Source organism: Bombus vancouverensis, chromosome 7 (assembly GCF_051014615.1).
Source record: "Bombus vancouverensis nearcticus chromosome 7, iyBomVanc1_principal, whole genome shotgun sequence".
NCBI lineage: Eukaryota > Metazoa > Arthropoda > Insecta > Hymenoptera > Apidae > Bombus > Bombus vancouverensis.
The window spans coordinates 11,848,213-11,875,123 of NC_134917.1; the positions used below are offsets into that span (position 1 = coordinate 11,848,213).

General features: G+C 33.6%; 4 protein-coding genes and 1 pseudogene across 5 annotated transcripts; 3 read left to right on the forward strand and 2 right to left on the reverse strand.

Moving 5' to 3' along the window:
• Positions 1–220: 220 nt before the first annotated feature.
• LOC117155996 (polyubiquitin) lies at positions 221–3,505 on the reverse strand. The gene is made up of 2 exons (XM_076619792.1): positions 2,808–3,505; positions 221–1,136 (listed from the first exon to the last, which is right to left on the reverse strand). Exons 1-2 carry the CDS (start codon positions 3,488–3,490, stop codon positions 434–436), a joined length of 1,386 nt encoding a protein of 461 aa, XP_076475907.1. The 5' UTR covers positions 3,491–3,505; the 3' UTR covers positions 221–433.
• A 3,271-nt stretch (positions 3,506–6,776) lies between these two features.
• LOC117155956 (baculoviral IAP repeat-containing protein 7-B-like) lies at positions 6,777–8,635 on the forward strand. Its single transcript, XM_033332475.2, has 4 exons — positions 6,777–6,928; positions 7,180–8,143; positions 8,242–8,326; positions 8,445–8,635. Exons 1-4 carry the CDS (start codon positions 6,777–6,779, stop codon positions 8,633–8,635), a joined length of 1,392 nt encoding a protein of 463 aa, XP_033188366.2.
• An 899-nt stretch (positions 8,636–9,534) lies between these two features.
• Positions 9,535–12,906, reverse strand: LOC117155955 (uncharacterized; annotated as a pseudogene). Its single transcript, XR_013058785.1, has 6 exons — positions 12,774–12,906; positions 12,550–12,681; positions 11,826–12,397; positions 11,574–11,752; positions 9,865–10,065; positions 9,535–9,781 (listed from the first exon to the last, which is right to left on the reverse strand). The product of XR_013058785.1 is annotated as an uncharacterized LOC117155955 (transcript).
• Positions 12,907–18,991: 6,085 nt separating this feature from the next.
• Positions 18,992–21,055, forward strand: LOC117155993 (uncharacterized protein C18orf63-like). The gene is made up of 8 exons (XM_076620000.1): positions 18,992–19,236; positions 19,335–19,470; positions 19,546–19,720; positions 19,800–19,962; positions 20,050–20,146; positions 20,237–20,476; positions 20,551–20,776; positions 20,853–21,055. Exons 1-8 carry the CDS (start codon positions 19,073–19,075, stop codon positions 21,053–21,055), a joined length of 1,404 nt encoding a protein of 467 aa, XP_076476115.1. The 5' UTR covers positions 18,992–19,072.
• A 569-nt stretch (positions 21,056–21,624) lies between these two features.
• On the forward strand, positions 21,625–26,621 carry LOC117155953 (death-associated inhibitor of apoptosis 1-like). The gene is made up of 6 exons (XM_033332473.2): positions 21,625–21,776; positions 21,866–21,920; positions 21,999–22,997; positions 23,096–23,180; positions 23,299–23,472; positions 26,344–26,621. Exons 1-6 carry the CDS (start codon positions 21,625–21,627, stop codon positions 26,619–26,621), a joined length of 1,743 nt encoding a protein of 580 aa, XP_033188364.2.
• Positions 26,622–26,911: the final 290 nt, after the last annotated feature.

Genomic DNA, 26,911 nt, shown 5'->3' on the forward strand with positions numbered 1-26,911 from the left:
TAGATTGCAAATTAAGTATCAAAACAAAATACATATTAACAGATTAAGTAACAGTTAGTTAGATTAAGTTAAGTTAGATTAAGTAACAAAACAAAATAAATATTGATTTATACAGTATTAGACCAGAAAATATATAATACAATATTAGTAATAGATAATATTTGAATCAATATTTCCATTAAATAAGGAGGGACAGACACAAATATCTCTATACCAGAAATATATTAGTAAATATTTAATGAACAAAATTGCATTACAAGAATGTGTAAATATACATATGCAATTGCATAGTTACAATTTGTCCTTTTTGATATTACACATTAATAAGTTTATAGAAGCAGTGCTAAATATGAAATAAGCATAAAAAAAAGTAAAGTAAAATAACTCTATCAATACTACCAATTTTACTAAACATTTCCGATAGATTGTACTCTTAAAATAGCTTGGAACTTCCTCCACGAAGTCTCAACACTAAATGGAGTGTGGACTCTTTCTGGATGTTATAATCTGAAAGAGTTCTTCCATCTTCTAGTTGTTTGCCAGCAAAGATCAAACGCTGCTGGTCTGGAGGAATACCCTCTTTGTCCTGAATTTTAGCCTTAACATTCTCTATTGTGTCAGATGCTTCAACTTCCAAGGTAATGGTTTTTCCAGTAAGTGTTTTTACAAAGATCTGCATTCCTCCGCGAAGTCTCAACACTAAATGGAGTGTAGACTCCTTTTGGATGTTATAATCCGAAAGAGTTCTTCCATCTTCTAGCTGTTTGCCAGCAAAGATCAAACGCTGCTGGTCTGGAGGAATACCCTCTTTGTCTTGGATCTTAGCCTTCACATTCTCTATTGTGTCAGAAGCTTCTACTTCCAAGGTAATGGTTTTACCAGTAAGTGTTTTGACAAAGATCTGCATTCCTCCGCGAAGTCTCAACACTAAATGGAGCGTGGACTCTTTCTGGATGTTATAATCTGAAAGAGTTCTTCCATCTTCTAGTTGTTTGCCAGCAAAGATCAAACGCTGCTGGTCTGGAGGAATACCTTCTTTGTCTTGGATCTTAGCTTTCACATTCTCTATTGTGTCAGAAGCTTCAACTTCAAGAGTAATAGTTTTTCCTGTTAACGTTTTAACGAAGATCTGCATGTTGGTAGATCTGAAAACTATATAAAGAAACAATGAAGAAAATAGACATAAGCATCACAAGATTAATGACATGGGATGATAATGGTGTAACATAAATTTAAATTCTTGTTTGTTAAAGGAAGATGGAAAGAATAAATATTTTTTGTATGATGTTACTCTATTGAAATATTGTTATTTTCTTAAAGAATTTGTATATTACTCTTCAAATATTGCATTGTTTGTATAATAATAAAATATGATTTAAAATTAAACATTTGGTTAACACTAAGTAGTGGATTAATAATGTATCAAAATGGTGTCTTAATCGAAGTCGCAAAAAGATTGAACAATGTACAAGAAGTGGAATGTCACTATGTAACTCTTAATTGGATGGAATTCTTGGAATATATATATATATATATATATACATGTCATAAAAGGAACAAGCTTTTGCATTAGATTTGTAAATGAACTGTTTTTTGTAATGTAATGGAATGTAATCGATGTTACATGACGCAGTTGGAAGCCGATTTAGGAAAATGTTCATAAATTCAAATGCTGCAAATGCAAAATGAAGACTTAACAATGGAATTGAAAAATATTGATTATTTGACAACTTATTAAGATTCTTATGCACAATTACAAAAAAAAACTATGCAATATACTTACACGCTTCCAAATAATTCTTAAAGCAAGTTAAGTTCTTCAAAAAGTCAGATTCCGACGAACGTTGTCTTTGGTAGACAATATAGTAAAGTAAGCCAGAGAAAGGGACGTGAAATGACGTAAAACATACATATATGTAGATCCTAGGTATTTAATACCACATATGTCTCTGATATTACTAAACGTAAGTTTTAAATTCCCTAGCTTAAAGCGATAGAAAACTATAAAAAAAATTTGAATATTGTAAAATTAATTTTTCTTCTCTTAGAAAAATCTTGTATACAAGTTATTGCGAATGTAATAAATTTAAATGTTTAAGTAAGTTCCAAAGTTAACATTCATGAAAGCAATTAAATTTGATATATTTGTCATGAAACAAATATATTTGAGATATTTTTAAAATTTTCCAAATCTTACATATTGGGAACCTATCTCATACACACACATACAGACATACATATTTTCGAAAAATATCATTTCCAATTGTCCAAAATCATTACAAATGAAATATACAAACGCAAATTATACATTCCAATATACAATGGTAAATTGAAAAACTATAGATCAAAATTTGTTCACAATAAACAATATTCAAATATACTTTATGATACAGTAAATAAGAGGTGATACAGACAAACCATTTATGCCAAGAATGTATTTATAATTGTTTAATGAACATAAATGCGTTACAAGAATATGTAGTTACATATAATTGGGTCAATACAACTTGCTAATCTTGTCATTACACATGAATAAATAAAGAATATAGACTCATATAGTGATAGCAAGTAGTAGCAAATATGAAATATACATAAAAGAGTAATATAATGGAGCTATCAATACTATCAATTTCACTAAACACAGCCGATCGACTTTTGTATCAAGGCAGATTAAGGACACAACTCTATTATGTTACTAACTGCAGCACAGGTTCACCTTGTTCTTAGAAAGATTAGCATCTTCAATGACAAATCGAAGTAACCAATCTTTATGTGAAATATGGTGCTCCATAGAGTAAATGTGGTTTCCCCCTCGAAGTCTTAAAACCAAATGTAGCGTAGACTCCTTTTGGATGTTATAATCTGAAAGAGTTCTTCCATCTTCTAGTTGTTTGCCAGCAAAGATCAAACGCTGCTGGTCTGGAGGAATACCCTCTTTGTCTTGGATCTTAGCCTTCACATTCTCTATTGTGTCAGAAGCTTCTACTTCCAAGGTAATGGTTTTACCAGTAAGTGTTTTGACAAAGATCTGCATTCCTCCGCGAAGTCTCAACACTAAATGGAGCGTGGACTCCTTTTGGATGTTATAATCTGAAAGAGTTCTTCCATCTTCTAGTTGTTTGCCAGCAAAGATCAAACGCTGCTGGTCTGGAGGAATACCTTCTTTGTCTTGGATCTTAGCTTTCACATTCTCTATTGTGTCAGAAGCTTCTACTTCCAAGGTAATGGTTTTACCAGTAAGTGTTTTGACAAAGATCTGCATTCCTCCGCGAAGTCTCAACACTAAATGGAGCGTGGACTCTTTCTGGATGTTATAATCTGAAAGAGTTCTTCCATCTTCTAGTTGTTTGCCAGCAAAGATCAAACGCTGCTGGTCTGGAGGAATACCTTCTTTGTCTTGGATCTTAGCTTTCACATTCTCTATTGTGTCAGAAGCTTCAACTTCAAGAGTAATAGTTTTCCCTGTTAAGGTCTTAACGAAGATCTGCATGTTGGTAGATCTGGGGAACTGTACAAAAAGACAAAAACAGTGTATTAATATACAATATTACAAAAAAATGTGCTGTGGTAGTAAATCCTAAAATAAACATTTTGTAAGCATAACATTTTGTATATCTTTTTAATTTATAAAAACATTAATCAAATTTTGTTAAACAAAATGATGGCATCACAGAATATCGATTATTTGAAAACTCATCTAATATTTTTTTACATAGATATGGAAGAAACAGCTGTTATATTTATACTTTTTGAAGTAATTTACAACACAAATTAGATAGATATTTGCAACACAAGTCGATTTAAGTTTCTTTGATAAACTACTATAGAAAAACATTCGAAGGGTGATTTACACTAAATAATGTTAAATAATGTACAACTTGTACATATATACATATTTGTCAAATTATAGATTCTAAATTCCCTACATTGAAACGTTGTAGTTAGGTATTACAGACGCATTTGGTGGAAAATAGAGATTTTGATGTGGGCTTGCGTGGATCAGGGCCGGCGCAAGACAGGTTCAGCGCTTTCGCCGGAACCCGGGCTCGCGTTTCGAAAGGCCCCGCGGTCTACGAAAAGTACCCAATTAAAAAACACCTATTTTGATTAACTTTTTACAGAATGATGATACCATTAACAGATGCAAAATATTTTTTTTATTATTAGGGTTGTCAAAAATGCAAAATCCCTGTTTTCGATGGAGTCAGCGTAATATCGATTCCGAAAGAAACACTAGGCGCGCACGCAACCATGTTATGCAAATAAAAGACGTCGAGTGGACCAAACAAAGACACAACAGAATTTGAAGAAAACAACAATTTATCGTCCAAATCGTCCTACGAGGGTAGCCAATGCTGTATACTTCCTAGAATTAGAATGAATAAGGATTTGGCGAAACCCGCTGGCCATGTCCAGACCAATAAAACATCTTGCTTTCGCAATCTCGCGACTTGATTCGCAATAAGGGGTAAAGGATACCGGTCCGCGACCGTATTTTTATTTAGTTCTCGAAAATCTACCAATCATCTGTCCGAACCGTCGTTCGTCTTCACGAGTAACATGGGGCTCGCGAACGGTGGATTACCAGGCCCCGTGATTTTTGGCTCTGGTTAATTCGCTTATCCTCTCACGTACTATTCTGTGCTCTTCCTCGCGAAGTCTATTAGGGTTCCTTGCACGGTAATGTTAGGATCAATTGATTGTATTTCTAACTGGCCTGTATTTACGCGAGTACGTAGGAAGCCCGTAACGAATGAATCTTTGGATCTTCTCAAAGGAAGATTAATCGACTTTTATCTCTACCACGTACGCCATTGTCAACTTCGTTAACATCGATCTCGTCTTCGGCGGTTTTATTACAAGCATTAATTATTTGTCTTACACATAGCGAGGCTATTCTGTAGCACAAATACCACTACTCGACATAAACAACTAACGGACGACGGTAGCGCAGTGGTTAGCGCATTAGGTTACGAACGTTCGGAACGCGGGATCGAATCCCGGCGACCGAAGTCCGATTTTTATTCCACGATTCTAAATAGGAAGAAAACATAGCAGTACCCTCAGCAGCGACATCTACAGCCACCAGCCGCAATCATCACGGACTCGACTCCACCCTCTACAGATCGTTCTTTTGCCAGAAAATCTCAAGACCACGGATTCTTTAATCAGCGAACACTCGGCTCCCAAAAATCGGGGTAAAATGGAAACGACTCACCCGGATGACTTGATCCACCAGTTGATGCTTCCACTATGTAGAAATCGATTCGACGCTCGTTATTGAGAATTGTATTCAGGGCACTGCTTTCTAAGGATTTTTCTCTGTAATCAAATTGACAGCTGCGCATCATGCAGCGGAATCGGTCGTAAGCACTTGCAGTGTTATAACCAGCACTGATCCCACTTCCGATGTCGGAGTCAGGTTGGCATTTTGGGGTGTTCTATGAACCTTTACTTACTTTACCGTCGTGGATGTGGTTAGTATTTATCAGTGCGAATACGGGCACTACAAGAGGCTCTGAGTAACGGCAATAGGATGTCCGAAACGATGGTGACAACGAACCCAGGTTCGATAACGAATCCACGGTCCACGGGATGATCAGTATCAACGTGACTTACTCGGCAATTCGCTCAACGACTAACTAAAAATTCTCTCAATCCAGATGAACCTACCCTTATATACTCCTGTCCCCGCTCCTCGGGTCAATCCTTGTTCTTAAGGAGAGTCATCAAATCATTCCGTACCTCTGTCAGGTACGCGGTCCTTCCGTGACCGTGGCTAGGTCTGGTGACCCGTTCTGCCACCTTAAACCTGAACCCATCGTCGTAACGCCAGGTTGGAACATTAAAAGTTGTTTTCCTTATTTTTATTGCTTAAACATTAAAATCTTGACTATGGTGATGGGAGGTTTTTCCCAGCATTCCCGACGGAAAGTCCCGCTGTCCTTCCATCTCCGACATATATAATATGATATAATATGTATAATGTAATATAACATAATGCTACAGCGTTTTACTATTCGCATCGCGAGAGAACTTTATCACAAAATAAATTTATAAAATGTTACAAACGGTTGAATTTTCCTGCATAAACCCTGTGTGAGTTGTTTCACATATTGAAGAACTGCGTACTTACTTGTAAAAATAATTTCATTATAATCCGCGATGACTAGTACCGGGGCAGGGTATACGCCCCGGTGTAGGATGCCATAAAATAACGGTTTCCTAGGACTTTAGACTATACTGTTTACGACAGCAATTGTCCTTCTACCAAATATTACACCCATACCCATATATTATACTCAGGAAGTAAATGTCGGATTAGGACTGTGGTCACTTGAACCGAAGTAATGGACGGATTAGGAGTTTCCGAATATTGCAAATCTGAAGCAGAACGTTATGGAAATTCCGGTAAGAATTGTAGGAAGACGATGTCGAACTAGAGATATTACGAAAACTCGATTAGAACATCTTAGCAAGCATCTATTGTTATTTTCTCTTTTATTATATCTGTTAATAATATATCGTAATTTTTTGTCGTTCTCTTTGACTCTCTAGACTGCGCAGCAGTGTTTACTGATATTTTAAACAACGTGTTAATATTGCCAAGTAAAAATGGATGAAATAAGAATTCCTTCAAAAGCGGCATAATTTTCGGAGCTGAGTGAATAAGAGATATACTTTCACGCTGTACCTAGCGAGCCTCCTTTATTTTACACAGTGCAGTACAGTTCAGTAAGGGGCGGAGCATCGGTGAAATTTGATTGGTCGACAACATGCCCACTCTGCACAGTGGATGCCTTGTAGTGCATTGGAGGAGTCTATTGCTGCCGGCTACTGTGGGTAGGGATAAGATTTGTAAAAAACAGGTAGTAGCTTCCCGGTACATGCCAGCAGCAAGATTCAGTATTAGACTGATGGTCGAAGAGTTTGTGTGGCTCGTTCGTACGATTGCGCAGTTTTAGTAAATCGAAAAATATAAAATATACAAGACTAAGATATTAAATATTTGTCAAGATTCCATTTGAAGAGTTGGGGTGCTGTTGAAGCGGAACGTCAACATCTGATATTCGTAAGTTTTGTCTGTAATATATTTCTGTTTGATCAATTGTACACGTACAATATTTCTTAAGTCATTTCCAATTAGTAGATATTTCAAATTCGTTTTCTTTTAAATAGGTTCGAAGGCACATTAAGGTGCAATAAAATGCTTCCTAATAATTACTTCCAAAACTTAATGAGACATGGGACAGAATCTCCTCCTGCTGGCCAAGATGATCATTCAACTTTGCCGGTTGATTCAATATCGGCGGATGAGTTTGCCGTACCATCGGGATCTTCAGCAAGTGTGATTGATTCAACATCACCGATACAGTCGACGGCATCAATGTCGCCGGTTCCGTCCACCTCACATGGCATCGAAGAAAATAACGATGATTATCGTTTTGAAGCAAGTAGACGTTGGAGTTTTCGAAGTTGGCCTAAAATTTCCGTTGACCCTGTCAGTCTTGCAGCTGCAGGATTCTATTATACGGGTGAAATAGATATAGTGAGATGCTTTGAATGTCAAGTGATGATACATGACTGGTCAGACGGTGATATTCCAATGCAGATTCATGAGACGTGTTCTCCAGAGTGCAGATTTATCCGCAATGAACATTGTGATAATGTACCAATTGGAGTAGATCCTGATAAAGTTCTACAGACAGAACGAAGAAATAGCAATATAACTTGTCGTTATGGTTTACAATATCATGAGTCATTTGATTTTAATGACCATCAATTTTTACATTTAAAGTACCCAACGGCATATGAACTTAGCCGTTTGGGACTACAAAATGTTAGGAAACCTAAAAGTTTGGAATATGTTACTTACGAATCCAGACTAAATTCATTCGAAACATGGCCTACATATACGAAACCGTCAAGTGAAGAATTAGCCGATGCAGGCTTCTTCTACACCGGAGTATATGATTTCACTATCTGTTTCCATTGTGGAAGTATGAAAGCTGGTTGGAGAAATGAAGATCCATGGGAAGAGCATGCAATTTTGTCTCCCAACTGTTGTTATTTATTAACAGTACGGGGCTGGGAATATGTTAATAAAGTAATAGGCTTTAAGATATATGAAACTCCTGCAGAAGTAAGTACAAAAACTTAAATCCTGAACAATATATATAATTAACAATGTGTATAATTAATAATTCCAATATATACTTATGTACATTATAATTATTTCAGGCACCGATAGAAATTGCAGATGGGAATCCGGAGAGATCCAATAGTGAAAATGATAGTAATGAAATGACCCTCCAAGAGAAAATTGGTAAGTAATTAAAATAAAAACATAGATTGATCACAAATTCGTTAATTTGTATGAAATCCGTATACATATAATCAATTTTATTATGTATTATATTTAAATATACTGTTTACTATTTTAGCTTTCCTGGAAGAAGAAAATCAGGCATTGAAAGATGCTCGTTCGTGTAAAGTTTGCATGGAACAGGAATCGACGATTATTTTTTTACCTTGTGGGCATTTAGCAACTTGCCAGTATTGTTCACTTGCTTTCAAAAAATGCATAATTTGCGGAAATAATATTAAAGCCATTAGACGTATATTTTGGACATAATGCATGCACATGTGTAAATTAGCTTATTTATATCTCTCGAATAAATTATCTTTATAATTTTGTAAAAATGACATACACACATTAACATGTTTGGTATAATGTATCGTTAAACTAAGTGTATATGTTAGGAAATGATAAAATATTTTATTTCTAGTACTATTTCTACAGTAATTAGTAAACTGAAACATAATATTAAACTAATCAAATACATTTTTTCTGTATATTTTTGGCTTTTTTTGTATTTTAAGTGTTACTTAGGTAAACATTAATTTGTATTATGTATCTTATTTTATCTGAATATAGGTAACTTTTTCTGCATCTAACTAATTGTTCTTTGTTTTATTCTCCTTATTGTTAGTAAAAAATATATATATATTTCAACTCACAAAAATCATAGCTTACTTTTTCTTTTATTTATACCTTCATTGTTTATGCTTTGCGTTCAATCTTCTTTATTTAAAAGTAGCTACCGCAGGAAAAGGATCAAAGACAAAAACATTTAACACTGAAGGAGAAACTATCAAAGGCTAAATCTGATAAAGATAGCAGCTCATCTGCACTGGTATACACGCACTTATGTTCCTAAATTCCGTATGATTAAGTTAAAATTACATATAATTATTAAATAAGATCAAAACAATATTGTGCAGACAATGGTAAAAATGAATCGGTTGGATCAAATGAAGAATAGTGAATTGAGTGATTGGCTAAAAGAGCGTTCAATTCCACATAATTCTAAAGGAAAGAAAAGTGTACTTATGAATAAAGTATTATCGCACATCAAGAATACGACAATTTTACAGCCATTCCGTATGTAAATGTATCTTTATAAGCAAAAATAGAAATGTATCATATGTGTTCTTAAGGGTACTAAGTTAGTATAAAAAATAATACTAATATGCTATAACATAACATATTATATTTTTACGTTTATACATTAAAGCAGCTTTAGTATATAACAAATAAAATGATAATATGTAATTAGATATAATTAATAAAAGGTAATAAATTCGTTTTGTATCGCAGATTTTTTATGATCTATTTATCACTTCTAATATAGCTTTTCTGTCAGTTTCATTTTTTATACCAATTTCAATTAAATCGTACATCTAAATTAGTTAACGTCATAAACAAATCAATGACAACCTGAAATAAATGTACAATATTAATTTGTAATAAAATTTTATACATATATATATATAACACACATAATTTAATAATATATATACTTTTTGTTCGAGAAATATAGGCAGGTATTGACCTAATCCGTAATGTTTTAGTAAGACAAACATTTTTGCTTCTTCGGAATTTAACACTAGACGGTCCCGTAAGCACCCGTCGATTTGACGGATTTCGAACTTCGAAATGAGATATCTCAAAAACCATAGCACCAATTTTAACCATTTTGCATCGTAAATTAATCATTTCATCTAAAGAATTTACACAAAAAATTATTTTTTCCTAGGCTTCCTAATTTTTGAAATCTGTATGTAGTATACCTATCCCTACGGGACCCGTCAAATTGACGGGTAAACGAAAATATGCATTTTTCTCTAAAACATCGATTTATTCAAATTAAGTCTGAAAGGAACAATATTAGGCTTCACATTTAAATAAATTATTAATAAATAAAGTTTTTTTTTAAATTATCACTAAAAAGGTAATAATAACATTAACGGTACAGGGTAATCATATCTATTGAGCACATTTTTTTCAAATATACTGAATGTTGTTTGTGCATTTTCCGCATACAGTCTTTTTGCAATATATACAATAATTACTACTTCTATTTTTTTGCAATAACCCACTTGGCAACTTTTTCGCGCTTCTGACTTTGAAGGTGACAGAAATGAAGCGTCTGATCTTTGGCAAATGTTCTCCTTGTTTTCTCCAGCTAATTCCACGGCTAAACAAAATATGAATTCCTTTCTGAATAATTTCGATCTGGTGCACTCTTTATATAATATCCACCCGTTTATCGCTGCCAAATCCAAAATATTGAAAAAGACTTGAAGGGACCATCGGAAACCCTCTACTTTCACACTATATTTGCGTGCCATGTGGTCAACGACGTCCACACCAAACTTTGTTTTATTGTAAAAAGCAATGGTTTCTGGAACACGTTTATAATTATCTTCTATTCGTACACCTGTATGTTTTGTGCTTAAAAGGAGGACTTTTACTTTAGGTTTACTTTTATACACGGTAAGTGTGCAACTTTCTGATTTATATAAATCTGAGGAAAACAAAGTTATCTTGTCCTTTTTTTCCTTTGCTGGTTTTGCCAGTTCTCTTTTATTCGACCGGATGGTCCCAACCAAAGTTGTTTTTTATGCTAGCAATTTTGTAGCTAACGGGATGCTTGCAAAGAAATGGTCTGTCGTTATATTTCTGCCTCGTTGTAAATATGGTTCGGCTAATTTTAGCTCACTCACTAAACTCACTCAACGCTATTGAGCATCGAGTTTCATCTTTCCCCATATAAGGGAAACCATCCAAAATATACTTTGTTTGGATATCAACTGCTAACCAACATTTAATGCCAAATTTATGAGGCTTATTCGGCATATATTGTGTAAATCTGCACCGGGCTTTCGTTGGAAATAATTGCTCATCTATTACTTATAAACCTGTTCCATATTTCGGAAAATGCAAAGTGGTTAAAATTAATGCTTGGTTCTTGAGATATTTCATTTCGAAGTACAAAATCCGTCAAATTCCCGCAAACCTAGTGTTAATGTTATTGTTAGTTTTTTAGTGATAATTTAAAAAAAAGACTTTATATTTATTAATAATTTATTTAAACGTGAAGCCTAATATTGCTCCTTTCAGATTTAATTTGAATAAATCGGTTTTTTAAAGAAAAATGTGTATTTTCGTTTACCCGTCAATTTGACGGATGCTCATAGAGATAGGTATATACGAAACGCCTGTAAACCTAGTGTTAAAATTACTCCTCTTGGAGGTGTCCTGTAACGTGGTGGTGTTGGAGTATTTTCTTCAAATACATTTTCATCATACATATTTGGAAGAATATTTTGTTGGCGCAATGGACTAAATGCAGGCACATCTTCTTTGCGTTGAATATTTAAATCTTGCGGACGAATGGACTGTAATCTTTGCAAACAATACAGTTAAATTAAAATATCATACTTATTCTGTATATAATATAGAACAATAACTAATATACCTCTGCAAGGGTAATTCACTTACATTCTTTCCACTTTTTGAACAAGTTGGCATTACTTCATCTTCATCTTCATTTACAAATAACTGTTTATCTTTTGTTTCATCTTTTATATTCAAATTAACTTCCTCATTATGTTTATTTTGTGTAAAATATATATATTTGGAATATATATATATATATATAAATATAGTTTGTTCAGATTGCAAGACAATGTGAGTGAAATTAAACAACTCTGAACGAATTCATTTCTGAATGTATTGTCTCTAAACTTAATGCACAAGGTTTTGAAAGCTTATTTGGATCTTTTATGACATTGTTGTTACAGATGACATTATTGCACATTGTAGTATCAAATGTAACTAACGGTATCTTATGAACAATTAAAGGAGACTTATTACTATTATTTTCGTTCACTAGTTTGGAAAGACTTAAACAGTCCTTGTTATCTGGTTCCTTTTCTATAAGAATGTTACCTGAGTTACCATTCCAATAATCTTCTGTGTTCAAATATTTTGCCAAGTTTTTTATTTCTGGTACTATCGACTGCTTCATCGTACTATAAGTATAGTCATCTATTTAAAAATTAATGGTAAAACTGAATAAAAACTCTACCAGCAGTATTATGCATGGTAATCGTATCAATTTCAAACAAAATGTAATATCTTACTATTTTTTGAAACATTAAATCCTACTTCTACTAGTCTGAAAAATAAATTTTTATCACCTGTCATAGCAGCAATGCAAAGTGGTGTAACATCATCATTTAGAGAATTCAATAGTGCTGATGGACATGCTTCATATATAGTTTCAAACATATCTTTATTTATTGCAGCTGTCAATCCAAAAACAGACATGCCTACAAACCAACGGAAATAACGAATTTACTGATATAACGATATTATATATTTTCATATGATACATTAAACAAGAAACAGCTGTTCTACTTACATTTCTTGAAATAATTTATAGAATAGGGTAGATAGTTTCACACAAGACAATCTAAATTTTGTTGATAAAACAATATACAAAAGCTTTCGAAGGACAATTCACGATAGAGGATGTCAAATAATGTCAACACGTGCGTATAGACATATTTGCCAATTTATAGATTCTAAATTCCCTACACTGAAACATTGCAGTTAGGTATTACGGCCGCGTTTGGCGGGAAGTAAAGATTTTGATGTGGATTTGGGCGAATTATAGAATTCTGACAAGAGACAGCGAAAAAAAGGAGAAAGAAGAAGATAAAAGGAGAACAATACTCGATGTATCCCTTTCTATTTCTAATGGATATATATTATTTTGATTAGGAAAATTATATTTTGATAAGGGAAGAAAAGAGCGGAAGAACTTGTTTCGTAGGAGTAGGCATAATTGTATACAATGATGTGAAAAGTCCTGTGGAGGAAATCAATTTTAATAAATAGCAATAGGAGTCAACCGACCATCGTTAAACGCTGAGATCAAGTGATTGGAATTTTGTATCTGGTGCCATTCTTTTGGCGTACACAATAACTACGTAGTTTAGTAAACGAAGTAAATGATGTATTTAGACTAAATTTCATAACTTTTCACTTAACTTTAAATTAACTTTAAATTAAGTGCATATACATTATTTCATTTGCACATACAAGTACATAATGCATAATTGTTGAAATCAGTTAACTAAAATATAATATGTTTCCTAGGAAAGCTGTTAAAAAATTCGAGAAAGGATGGAAACGTTTAAGAATGCCTATAACCTTCCTTGTTAAGTACGTGGGAGAAAATATTTATATCGTCTTTCGGAAAAAAAATGCGAATCGAATGAAAAGCGAGATTTTCGAACTGTAGAAATGAAAAAGAACGTAAATGTTGCAAACGAAAACGGAGAAAGTTGTTATATAGAATTATTCTATTATTGCATAGAAAATCATTGAAAAATGTTCAGAGTAATCTTTATATATTAATTTATAATAAAACTTTGAATTTTTCGATATACGACACTTTTATTCGCAAGTTGATTTCTTGGATGTTATAGTTTTTCAGATGCTGTTAAAAGCTGTTATTGCATTGGTTTGGGTTTTGATATTCAGTTGATTCATACAAATTAGTTTTATATGCTGTGTATTTCACCACCTTGTACAGCCATTTACAACACACGGGATACTTAGATAAAGAGGAAGTGACGGACGGGGAAAAGCAGAAGAGGATGTCAAGGACCTGCACCAACGATGGATGTAGGAACCAACATGACATTTATCTCAACAAAAGCCAATTTGGATTTCCAGCTCAGAATATTTGGTGTCTAAGACGCATCGAATGCAAGATGCTAGAGAAAAATAAAGAAAAATTAGAAAAACAAGCGAAATGAGAATAAACGGATACCGTAGACACGCCGCTACATTCTACACGAATATAAACAGCTGCTAGAAAATTCCATTATGAAAATGACGGACTCACTTTAGCAATTTCAGGATTGTTAGTAACAAAACATAGACATATCGTCAATTTTAATGGTTTAACATCGTCGATACTTTTTTTGGCATTTGTTGTCAGACGAGAACGTTTCAATCGTTATTTTTCAAGATATTACTGCTTTTCAAGCTTAGTATATTGCGCTTTGCCCGAATATCTTTATTCTTCGTTTTTACTATCATCTAGTGCATACGCAATTAACACCTTTAATGCCAAACGATGGTACATTGTTGCAAGGAACATTTGCGAAAATGATTATATATATGTCGGAGAAGCGTCAGGAATAGGGTTGGGGGCGTTCGATAAACCTTCAGGGGAATTGGCCATCGTTGTGGTATCACAAGGGTACGGTCTGCTAACACGAGAATGAACACCACCGACGCGGTATCGACAATCAACAGCAGTGGCTGGGCACTTGCGATGCTAGTAACGTTGGTCTTAGGCTCGATAACGAATCCACGGTCAACGGGGTGATAGATATACTTGCTCTAACTCAAACGTGTACTACTCACTGATCGTAAGGCGCTACTCCCTTCGTCGATCAGATCTCAAAAAAGAATGAATTCTCGTCGTGAGGATGCCACCGAGGAAAACTATGATGGGATGTATCCAAGGACACAAGATCATCGGACTCGTCGAGTATAGCCCTCGTCCCGAAAGTAAGGGAAATTGACGTCTCTATCAATTGGTCAATTTGGGACAATTTGCGCTGCCTGCCCATTTGCAAAATCTTAATTACCGAAAAAACCCAGGTTTCGTACCGGGTCCTCAGGCTAACCTTACTCGTGCCGTGCAAGTGCCTCAACCTCTGGTATTCATTGTACGAAAGACCCGTTGGAATGTTTTACCGTCAGCAACCTTTATGGTTATTTCTCTTAATGAGGGTCATACTTTCGGTCTATACCTTTGTTTGACGAAGCACCCGTCCCGTTGACCGCAACTACGTTCGGCGGCTGATAATCGCCTTAAGCCCAAGTTTATTATCCCAAATCGCAAACAGGTACCATTGGGCAAAATGACGACAAATTGTTTAATTACAACTGTAAGCTTTAATTACAATTTTACGGATTTTCCCGAAGTTCCAGAGGGAAGGTTTCGATGTCCTTTCATCTCCGACATATGATATAATATGTATGATGTAATATAACATAATGCTACAGCGTTTTACTATTCGCATCGCGAGAGAACTTTATCACAAAATAAATTTATAAAATGTTACAAACGATTGAATTTTCCTGCAGAAACCCTGTGTGAGTTGTTTCACATATTGAAGAACTGCGTACTTACATGTAAAAATAATTTCATTATAATCCGCGATGATTGATACCGGGGCAGGGTATACGCCACAAGGTGTAGGATGCCATAAAGTAACGGGTACCTAGGACTTTAGACTATACTGTTTACGACAGCAATTATTCTTCTACCAAAAATTATACCTATACCCATATATTATACCCAGGAAGCAGATGTCGGATTAGGACTGTGGCATTTGAACCGAAGTAATGGACGGATTAGGAGTTTCCGAATATTGCAAATCTGAAGCAGAACGTTATGGAAATTCCGGTAAGAATTGTAGGAAGACGATGTCGAACTAGAGATATTACGAAAACTCGATTAGAACATCTTAGCAAGCATCTATTGTCATTTTCTCTTTTATTATATCTGTTAATAATATATCGTAATTTTTTGTCGTTCTCTTTGACTCTCTAGACTGCGCAGCAGTGTTTACTGATATTTTAAACAACGTGTTAATATTGCCAAGTAAAAATGGATGAAATAAGAATTCCTTCAAAAGCGGCATAATTTTCGGAGCTGAGTAAATAAGAGATATACTTTCACGCTGTACCTAGCGAGCCTCCTTTATTTTACACAGTGCAGTACAGTTCAGTAAGGGGCGGAGCATCGGTGAAATTTGATTGGTCGACAACATGCCCACTCTGCACAGTGGATGCCTTGCAGTGCATTGGAGGAGTCTATTGCTGCCGGCTACTGTGGGTAGGGATAATTCCCGGTACGTACCAGCAACAAGATTCAGTATTAGACTGACGGTCGAAGAGTTTGTGTGGCTCGTTCGTACGATTGCGCAGTTTTAGTAAATCGAAAAATATAAAATATACAAGACTAAGATATTAAATATTTGTCAAGATTCCATTTGAAGAGTTGGGGTGCTGTTGAAGCGGAACGTCAACATCTGATATTCGTAAGTTTTGTCTCTAATATATTTCTGTTTGATCAATTGTACACGTACAATATTTCTTAAGTCATTTCCAATTAGTAGATATTTCAAATTCGTTTTCTTTTAAATAGGTTCGAAGGTATATTAAGGTGCAATAAAATGCTTCCTAATAATTACTTCCAAAACTTAATGGAACATGGGCCAGAATCTGTTGTTGGCCAAGATGATCATTCAACTTTGCCGGTTGATTCAATATCGGCGGATGAGCTTGTCGTACCATCGGGACCTTCAGCAAGGGTGATTCATTCAACATCAGTGGTACAGTCGACGGCATCATCGTCGCTTACTTATTCATTGCAGCAGATTTATTCAAGACCAATAGCTCATATATTGCCGCTGGTTGATCCAACGTCGTCGGATCGTCCAATGTCCCCGGCTCCATCCACGTCGCGTGTTACGGAATATTCTATTGAAGAAGTAAGACCTTCGAGTTCTCGACGTTGGCCTGAATCTTTCATTGACCCTGCCAGTGTTGCAGCTGCAGGATTACACCATAGCGATCAAGTAGATGCGGTTCAATGTTTTGAATGTTACTTGGTAAATCCGCAAGCAGACGGTGTTACTCCCATGCATATTCATGTGAGGCGTTCTCCAGAGTGCAGATTTATCCGCAATGAACATTGTGATAATGTACCAGGCCAGGAGTTATATGAAATTTCTGCAGAAGTAAGTACAAAAACTTAAACCCTGAACAATATATATAATTAACAATGTGTATAATTAATAATTCCAATATATACTTATGTACATTATAATTATTTCAGGCACCAGTGGAAATTACAGATGAGAATCCTGAGAGATCCAATAATGATAATGTTAGTAATGAAATGATTCTCCTTGAAAAACTTGGTAAGTAATACAAATAAAAACATAGATTGATTACAAATTCGTTAATTTGTATGAAATCCGTATACATATACTCAATTTTATTATGTATTATGTTTAAACATACTGTTTACTATTTTAGCTTCCCTGGAAGAAGAAAATCGGACATTGAAAGATGCTCGTTCGTGTAAAGTTTGCATGAGACGAAAAGCTGTAATTACTTTTTTACCATGTGGGCATTTAGCAACTTGCCAGTATTGTTCACCTGCGTTTCGTAGGTGTGTAATTTGCCGAAAACGGATTACAGCAATTAACCGTATAGTTGTGGCGTAATGCATGCAAATGTGTAAATTAGCTTATTCATATCTCTCGAATAAATTATCTTTATAATTTTGTAAAAATGACATACACACATTAATATGTTTGGTATAATGTATCGTTAAACTAAGTGTATATGTTAGGAAATGATAAAATGTTTTATTTTTAGTACTATTTCTAAAGTAATTACTAAACAGAAACATAATATTAAACTAATCAAATACATTTTTTCTGTATATTTTTGGCTCTTTTTGTATTTTAACCTTTTTTGTTACTTAGGTAACATTAATTTGTATTATGTATCTTATTTTATCTGAATATAGGTAACTTTTTCTGCATCTAACTAATTGTTCTTTGTTTTATTCCCCCTTATTGTTAGTGAAATGAAATTGTATTATATACACACACGCGCGCGCACGCACACACACACGCGCACGCACGCACGCACGCACACACACACACACACACACACACACACACACACACACACACACACACACACACACACACACACACACACGCACGCACGCACACACGCACGCACGCACGCACGCACATATAACCAGTTACCTATTCAAATACTACCCTATGCATAGTTTTGAAATTTGAATTACGCGGCGTTTATTTCAAATGGCTTGAAGTTATGAATATACAATATAATTGAACATTACTGAACCGTTGTGTTACATATGAATCTGGCCTAATATTTAGCGATATCAATATGCAATTTAGAAGCGAAATTTGAAATCACGTTCACATACCTGAAATGTCAAATACATCTATATATTGGTCAAAAATTCGATGCGAGTACTATAGCAAGGAGTGAATAATTCAAGGAGTGAATTCAAAATACAGGAAATACGCTATTGGAAAACGTTAAGCTTAGTCGTTAAAAATCACAATAAATTAAAAGGTTTTCATTCAGCCATGCGAGGTTATTAAAAAATGTTTTGTCTTCTAATTGAAAATTTCAAGCAGATCTCTATAAAAGAAGCTATGCTTACATCTTAATATGTAGTTATCTTGAATTTTTCGCGCACTTTATTGAACAAAGCGGTTCAGCGATCCGTACCAATATATATAATATAAACTCCTCGGTAACCGCTAAATAAGATAATATATTGATAATAGAAAAAGAGTCGTCTTTTTACTTAAGAAGATTTTAAATTTGTTTTAAATATAAAAAGTTTAGATATCTCACATACAAGTTTAATTTTGAGATAATCGAGAATAAAGCTTCTTCACAAAAATCATATTTAAAGTATTAGTACAACTTTTGAAATTTTTAATGTTGAAATGTTAAATTTTTAATTTTAAATATTCATTCGAAAATACGTTTTCGAAAAATTGTTAGTATAAATTGGATCTACAAGAACATAAAATAATTAAGAATAGCAAGCAATTATATATAATGGATGCTTGTAATCTTATGAATAAGAAAAAAGAACAATCGGTTCTGTACGCTTCATTTCCGGAAATGAGTAACCTATGTTGTGCAATTTGCGAAATTGATTTTCTTGAAGTTCATGATGCATCGGCGAAATCAAATTTTCATTGGCAAACGATTAAGTGCCGGTAAGTCAAGGGCAAATTCTGCGAATCAAAAATTTTCTATTATATAATACTATTTTATTAATGATGATCTTTATATTTTACTAACAATAAAATTTTAGATTACTTATTCATTTGATATCTGACGTTATTGCTTCACCAGTAATGGGTACAGAAAGATATATATTTGTTATAACGCATAAACAATTTTCTCAAAATGGTAGATTGGAACAAAGTTTAAGAAATTTTAAACTAGTGGTATGTTCAAGACACAAATCTTTATTCACTCTAAATATATTATTTCGATAATAAACTGGTTTTTATTCCTGTCAGTATCAAGGATCAAGACCAGTTACTACAGAAGTTTATAAAAGTTGTCTTAGGTATACCATGCAAACTAAGATAGCTCCTTTGTGGAATAAAGTTGATGATTATTTTGTTCAAGGAAAACATTTTTATAACTTTATAGAAGGAACTAGAGCATTAAAATTAGATGTACTTATAGAGGGTAATAAAAAATCTAATTTTATTCTTCGTGTAACTAATATTAAAAAGTGTGAAATATATTAACATTACAAAGTTTTTAGATAGAAAAATGTGTTTGCAGCTTCATGCAGAAATACTTAAAATTCCATATATAAAACTTGAAGACTATCTTTCACCATCTATTATATCACATTTTTTAGCAGACCCTAAAGGATACGTCGATTTATCTCGTTATAATCTTCCATTTGTATATGTATTACCAAGGTAACAATAATTTATTTCATTTAGTGGAATATATATGGGATATACATGTATACTTGGTTTAAAATACAATTTTTTTCATTTTTGTAGTACAAAGAAAGGCAAACTATTATCTGTGTCTAAAGAACTTCCAGCAAAATGTGCTTTTAAAGATTATGACCAATTACGTAGACACTGGAAAAATATGGTATAAATGACAATACCTATGTTTATTCATCTTGCAATTTACTTTCAAATATATCTTTGTATATATATATATGTATGTATAACGTTTTAGTATGGATATTATTTACCAAAAAATAAAGGTGGAATTTTATTTTATGAAATTAAATTTTTGATTTCCAAATCCAAGGTTTTTACATATCCTCACATGTGTGTAGCAAGTAGTCCATTAGAAATTATTCCAAATAGAGAGAAAGAATCTACAATTACACATTTTTTATCTGACATACTTATGAAATTACCTGCAGTTTGTGGTAAACGGCTACAGATATCCAAGGATACCCCATTTGATACAGTGAGTTACACAGAATATTTAATAATTTCTATTCAATAGTCGTAAATAAAATCTATTCTCCATTATATATACAGAAATCTTTAAATATAAAGTCAAGTAATGCATCACCAAAGGACAGAGGATTAAGTACACACCTTAAGGAAAAGGGTAATATTGTCTCGCAATTAGAATTGTCTGATAAATATGTAGATGGGTTGACAAAAGATGTAAATGCTGCTGTATCATTAAGAACACGATTAACTAAAATTCATCAAATTCATCAAAAATTAAACAACAGGGATGTGAAAGAAAATCAAAGTGGTACTAAGATAATAATATACCTGTACAAATATACCTAAAAATTGTAATTACTTGAGTTATAAAATAAATTTCATAGGTATTCAATGTTTAAATACTATGCAAAATTCATCTATACAAAATGTGGAAAATAATTTGAACACAGTTAATACAGATAATACATCAAGAAACCCAAATTTTACGGTATCAGAGGAAAGAACAATTTCTACATACTTTAAAATTCAAAACATGAATTCTTATGCTAAGACAAAAGGGGCATCTTATTCTCCCTTTTCTATGTAAAATATATTTTATCTTTCATTGTTTATGCTTCACTTACAATCATAAATTAGACATGTAATGTTTAGCAGTTATCCTTCTACAAAAATTATAACTACCTTGAAACAGAGATCGTATTGTCTTGTGCATAGAGTGTTTACTTAGGACGGTGGCCATCTAACAGAGTTATTGTACACATTAGGAATATTGTTAGTTATGGAAATTCCGGTAAGAATTGTAGGAAGACGATGTCGAACTAGAGATATTACGAAAACTCGATTAGAACATCTTAGCAAGCATCTATTGTCATTTTCTCTTTTATTATGTCTGTTAATAATATATTGTAATTTTTTGTCGTTCTCTTTGACTCTCTAGACTGCGCAGCAGTTTTTATTGATATTTTAAACAACGTGTTAATATTGCCAAGTAAAAATGGATGAAATAAGAATTCCTTCAAAAGCGGCATAATTTTCGGAGCTGAGTAAATAAGAGATATACTTTCACGCTGTACCTAGCGAGCCTCCTTTATTTTACACAGTGCAGTACAGTTCAGTAAGGGGCGGAGCATCGGTGAAATTTGATTGGTCGACAACATGCCCACTCTGCACAGTGGATGCCTTGTAGTGCATTGGAGGAGTCTATTGCTGCCGGCTACTGTGGGTAGGGATAAGATTTGTAAAAAACAGGTAGTAGCTTCCCGGTACATGCCAGCAGCAAGATTCAGTATTAGACTGATGGTCGAAGAGTTTGTGTGGCTCGTTCGTACGATTGCGCAGTTTTAGTAAATCGAAAAATATAAAATATACAAGACTAAGATATTAAATATTTGTCAAGATTCCATTTGAAGAGTTGGGGTGCTGTTGAAGCGGAACGTCAACATCTGATATTCGTAAGTTTTGTCTGTAATATATTTCTGTTTGATCAATTGTACACGTACGATATTTCTTAAGTCATTTCCAATTAGTAGATATTTCAATTTCTTTTTCTTTTAAATGGGTTCGAAGGTGCATTAAGGTGCAATAAAATGTCTACTATGAATTACTTCGAATACTTAATGAGACATGGGACAGAATCTCCTCCTGCTGGCCAAGATGATCATTCAACTTTGCCGGTTGATTCAATATCGGCGGATGAGTTTGCCGTACCATCGGGATCTTCAGCAAGTGTGATTGATTCAACATCACCGATACAGTCGACTTCATCAATGTCGCCGGTTCCGTCCACCTCACATGGCATCGAAGAAAATAACGATGATTATCGTTTTGAAGCAAGTAGACGTTGGAGTTTTCGAAGTTGGCCTAAAATTTCCGTTGACCCTGTCAGTCTTGCAGCTGCAGGATTCTATTATACGGGTGAAATAGATATAGTGAGATGCTTTGAATGTCAAGTGATGGTACATGACTGGTCAGACGGTGATATTCCAATGCAGATTCATGAGACGTGTTCTCCAGAGTGCAGATTTATCCGCAATGAACATTGTGATAATGTACCAATTGGAGTAGATCCTGATATAGTTCTACTGACGAAACGAAGAAATAGAAATATAACTTGTCATTATGGTTTACAATATCTTGACTCATTTGATTTTAATGACCATCAATTTTTACGATATTTAAGGCGCCCAACGGCATATGAACTTAGCCGTTTGGGACTACAAGAAGTTAAGAAACCAGAAAATTCGCTATATGCTACTTACGAATCCAGATTAAATTCATTCGAATCATGGCCTACATATATGAAACAGACAAGTGAAGATTTAGCCGATGCAGGATTCTACTACATCGGAATAAATGACTTCACTACCTGTTACCATTGTGGGCTTGGTATAGGAAATTGGAGACCAGAAGAAGTTCCATGGGAAGAGCATGCAATTTTGTCTCCCAACTGTTGTCATTTATTAGCAGTACGGGGCTGGGAATATGTTAATAAAGTAATAGGCATTGAGATATATGAAACTCCTGCAGAAGTAAGTACAAAAACTTAAATCCTGAACACTATATATAATTAACAATGTGTATAATTAATAATTCCAATATATACTTATGTACATTATAATTATTTCAGGCGCCGATAGAAATTGCAGATGGGAATCCGGAGAGATCCAATAGTGAAAATGATAGTAATGAAATGACCCTCCAAGAGAAAATTGGTAAGTAATTAAAATAAAAACATAGATTGATCACAAATTCGTTAATTTGTATGAAATCCGTATACATATAATCAATTTTATTATGTATTATATTTAAATATACTGTTTACTATTTTAGCTTCCCTGGAAGAAGAAAATCAGGCATTGAAAGATGCTCGTTCGTGTAAAGTTTGCATGGAACAGGAATCGGCGATTATTTTTTTACCTTGTGGGCATTTAGCAACTTGCCAGTATTGTTCACTTGCTTTCAAAAAATGCATAATTTGCGGAAATAATATTAAAGCCATTAGACGTATATTTTGGACATAATGCATGCACATGTGTAAATTAGCTTATTCATATCTCTCGAATAAATTATCTTTATAATTTTGTAAAAATGACATACACACATTAATATGTTTGGTATAATGTATCGTTAAACTAAGTGTATATGTCAGGAAATGATAAAATACTTTATTTCTAGTACTATTTCTACAGTAATTACTAAACAGAAACATAATATTAAACTAGCCAAATACATTTTTTCTGCACATTTTTGGCTTTTTTTGTATTTTAAGTGTTACTTAGGTAAACATTAATTTGTATTATGTATTTTATTTTATCTGAATAAAGTTAACTCTTTCCGCATCTAAGTAATTGTTCTTTGTTTTATTTCCCTTATTGTTAGTAAAATTATATATATATATATAATATATATATATAATTATATAATAATATATTGTATAATTATATATAATTATATAATATAATATAATATATATATATATATTGTTACGTTTTGTCTGGCTCGTTTTGATTGCGTTGCCGTTAATTTTTGAATTTAGACTAAATTGTAGTATTGTCTGTTATTTAATGCGATTTGAAATTAAACTCCACGTTTCGGCTAACCTGCTATGCGCCGGAGTACTAGCACGGGGGAGGATTAAAGTTGGTGAAAATAAATGTTCGCTTAATCCTGCTATATTATTAGACAAATATTCCTCACAAAAATGTTTATTCGTATTCTAATTGGATATTGACAGAATAGTCGTTGAAATTTCGAATGCTCGGAGTTACAATCGTTCGCAATACGTTTCGCTCTTATTAATTACAAGATTTTAATTTCGATAGATTTTCGATAGTTACAAAGTGACAAATACAAACACGTCGATTTACAAGACTAACAAGAATTGGAAACTAATAAGAAAAAGAACTAAAAGCTAAAGAACTAAAGGACTAATGAACCTAAAAGCTGAGAGCAAAACTAAGAGCTAAAGGAGTTAAGAGCTGAAAACTAAGGAACTGAAGAATTAAAAAACAAGGAATTGAGAAATTAAGAGCTAGAGGAATTAAGAATTAATCGCTATGAACAAGAAATTACTTGCCAGGAAATGGGAACTGATCGCCAAGAACCAAGGAGTTAATCACCCAAAACTGAGGAATTAACTACTCTAAAACTAAGAAATTATTACCGCTTCTTCTATGCCGCTACGCTTATTTATATTTAGATCTACCGTGGAAGGGTTGTCATGTGACGGGTTATTCCGTGGGGGTTGCGAGGTTCGAATTTGGTTTATATACAAATTGTTAAAATTTATTTAAATTTCAAATTGGAACGCTCACTCGCGCTATTGGTAGTTTTAGCCTACGTTGCGGCGCGTGCACAGCGCGGGACGTGACAATATATATATATATATATATGTCGGAGATGAAAGGAAAACCGGAGCCTTCCCTTTGCAATTTTGAGGAAGCCTTCTAATGCTTTAGCCTAAATTTTATCATAACTGTAATTAAGCAATTGTCATTTGTAATTGTTTGATATTTGTGAAAGCGAAAGTGGGTTCGAGGTGACAACTGGTCGCCGAACGTAGCCACGGTCACGAAATAAACGTTTTGCCTGACGAAGGTGTGGATCGATTGTATTGTTCTCTCTAGAAATCACATAGAATTGTACTTTAGAGATGTCGATATAATGGGACACACGTTGTATTAGGAATCAATCTCCAGACAGAAACTGCCTAGCAACGACGATTGGAACCTTCTCGATGCCTCCAGCGAGCATATAACAAACAAATGCAGTCGTATAGCGAAAAAGATTTTCATCAGATATTCATTCGTGTGATCGCCTTGGAAAGTGATACATCGAGCAATTTACCGAGTGTCTCAGCAATCGTATTTTTGTGTTTAAAATTATTCTACGCATATTAAAGAGTTATCCCATTGACCGTGGATTCGTTTGAACCCCGGAACATTGTTAATAGCGTTAATTAAATTCATTATTCGTAAAACCTATCAATCGTTGATCTCATTATTCGTTCCTCTTATTGTTCGTTAAACTTATTATACTTTAATCTAATTATTAGTTAAACTTATCGTTTGTTAATCTTATCATTTATTAAACTCATTATTCATAATATTTTGTAAAATCTTGTTTATTCGCGTAAATATATTCTCTGTTTCGTAAAACAATGGCTAATTCAAACGAAGAATCATTACGCGCCTTAAATTCTAACGATAACCCGACATATATATATATATATTTCAACTCACAAAAATCATAGCTTACTTTTTCTTTTATTTATACCTTCATTGTTTATGCTTTGCGTTCAATCTTCTTTATTTAAAAGTAGCTACTGCAGGAAAAAGATCAAAGACAAAAGCATTTAACACTGAAGGAGAAACTATCAAAGGCTAAATCTGATAAAGATAGCAGCTCATCTGCACTGGTATACACGCACTTATGTTCCTAAATTCCGTATGATTAAGTTAAAATTACATATAATTATTAAATAAGATCAAAACAATATTGTGCAGACAATGGTAAAAATGAATCAATTGGATCAAATGTAGAATAGTGAATTAAGTACGTGGGAGAAAATATTTATATCGTCTTTCGGAAAAAAAATGCGAATCGAATGAAAAGCGAGATTTTCGAACTGTAGAAATGAAAAAGAATGTAAATGTTGCAAACGAAAACGGAGAAAGTTGTTATATAGAATTATTCTATTATTGCATAGAAAATCATTGAAAAATGTTCAGAGTAATCTTTATATATTAATTTATAATAAAACTTTGAATTTTTCGATATACGACACTTTTATTCGCAAGTTGATTTCTTGGATATTATAGTTTTTCAGATGCTGTTAAAAGCTGTTATTGCATTGGTTTGGGTTTTGATATTCAGTTGATTCATACAAATTAGTTTTATATGCTGTGTATTTCACCACCTTGTACAGCCATTTACAACACACGGGATACTTAGATAAAGAGGAAGTGACGGGCGGGGAAAAGCAGAAGAGGATGTCAAGGACCTGCACCAACGATGGATGTAGGAACCAACATGACATTTATCTCAACAAAAGCCAATTTGGATTTCCAGCTCAGAATATTTGGTGTCTAAGACGCATCGAATGCAAGATGCTAGAGAAAAATAAAGAAAAATTAGAAAAACAAGCGAAATGAGAATAAACGGATACCGTAGACATTTGCCGTTACATTCTACACGAATATAAACAGCTGCTAGAAAATTCCATTATGAAAATGACGGACTCACTTTAGCAATTTCAGGATTGTTAGTAACAAAACATAGACATATCGTCAATTTTAATGGTTTTACATCGTCGATACTTTTTTTGGCATTTGTTGTCAGACGAGAACGTTTCAATCGTTATTTTTCAAGATATTACTGCTTTTCAAGCTTAGTATATTGCGCTTTGCCCGAATATCTTTATTCTTCGTTTTTACTATCATCT

Coding starts and splice junctions, on each gene's coding strand:
- LOC117155996 (XM_076619792.1), bottom strand. CDS start 3,490: ATGCAGATCTTCGTTAAGACCTTAACAGGGAAAACTATTACTCTTGAA. Junction 1,137..2,807: donor GTTTTAAGACTTCGAGGGGG/AAACCACATTTA, acceptor CAGATCTACCAA/CATGCAGATCTTCGTTAAAA.
- LOC117155956 (XM_033332475.2), top strand. CDS start 6,777: ATGCCCACTCTGCACAGTGGATGCCTTGTAGTGCATTGGAGGAGTCTA. Junction 6,929..7,179: donor ATTAGACTGATGGTCGAAGA/GTTTGTGTGGCT, acceptor TCTTTTAAATAG/GTTCGAAGGCACATTAAGGT. Junction 8,144..8,241: donor TATATGAAACTCCTGCAGAA/GTAAGTACAAAA, acceptor TAATTATTTCAG/GCACCGATAGAAATTGCAGA.
- LOC117155993 (XM_076620000.1), top strand. CDS start 19,073: ATGGATGCTTGTAATCTTATGAATAAGAAAAAAGAACAATCGGTTCTG. Junction 19,721..19,799: donor ATTAGATGTACTTATAGAGG/GTAATAAAAAAT, acceptor CAAAGTTTTTAG/ATAGAAAAATGTGTTTGCAG. Junction 20,147..20,236: donor GTAGACACTGGAAAAATATG/GTATAAATGACA, acceptor ATAACGTTTTAG/TATGGATATTATTTACCAAA.
- LOC117155953 (XM_033332473.2), top strand. CDS start 21,625: ATGCCCACTCTGCACAGTGGATGCCTTGTAGTGCATTGGAGGAGTCTA. Junction 21,777..21,865: donor ATTAGACTGATGGTCGAAGA/GTTTGTGTGGCT, acceptor ATATTTGTCAAG/ATTCCATTTGAAGAGTTGGG. Junction 23,473..26,343: donor TAATATTAAAGCCATTAGAC/GTATATTTTGGA, acceptor TTTGATATTCAG/TTGATTCATACAAATTAGTT.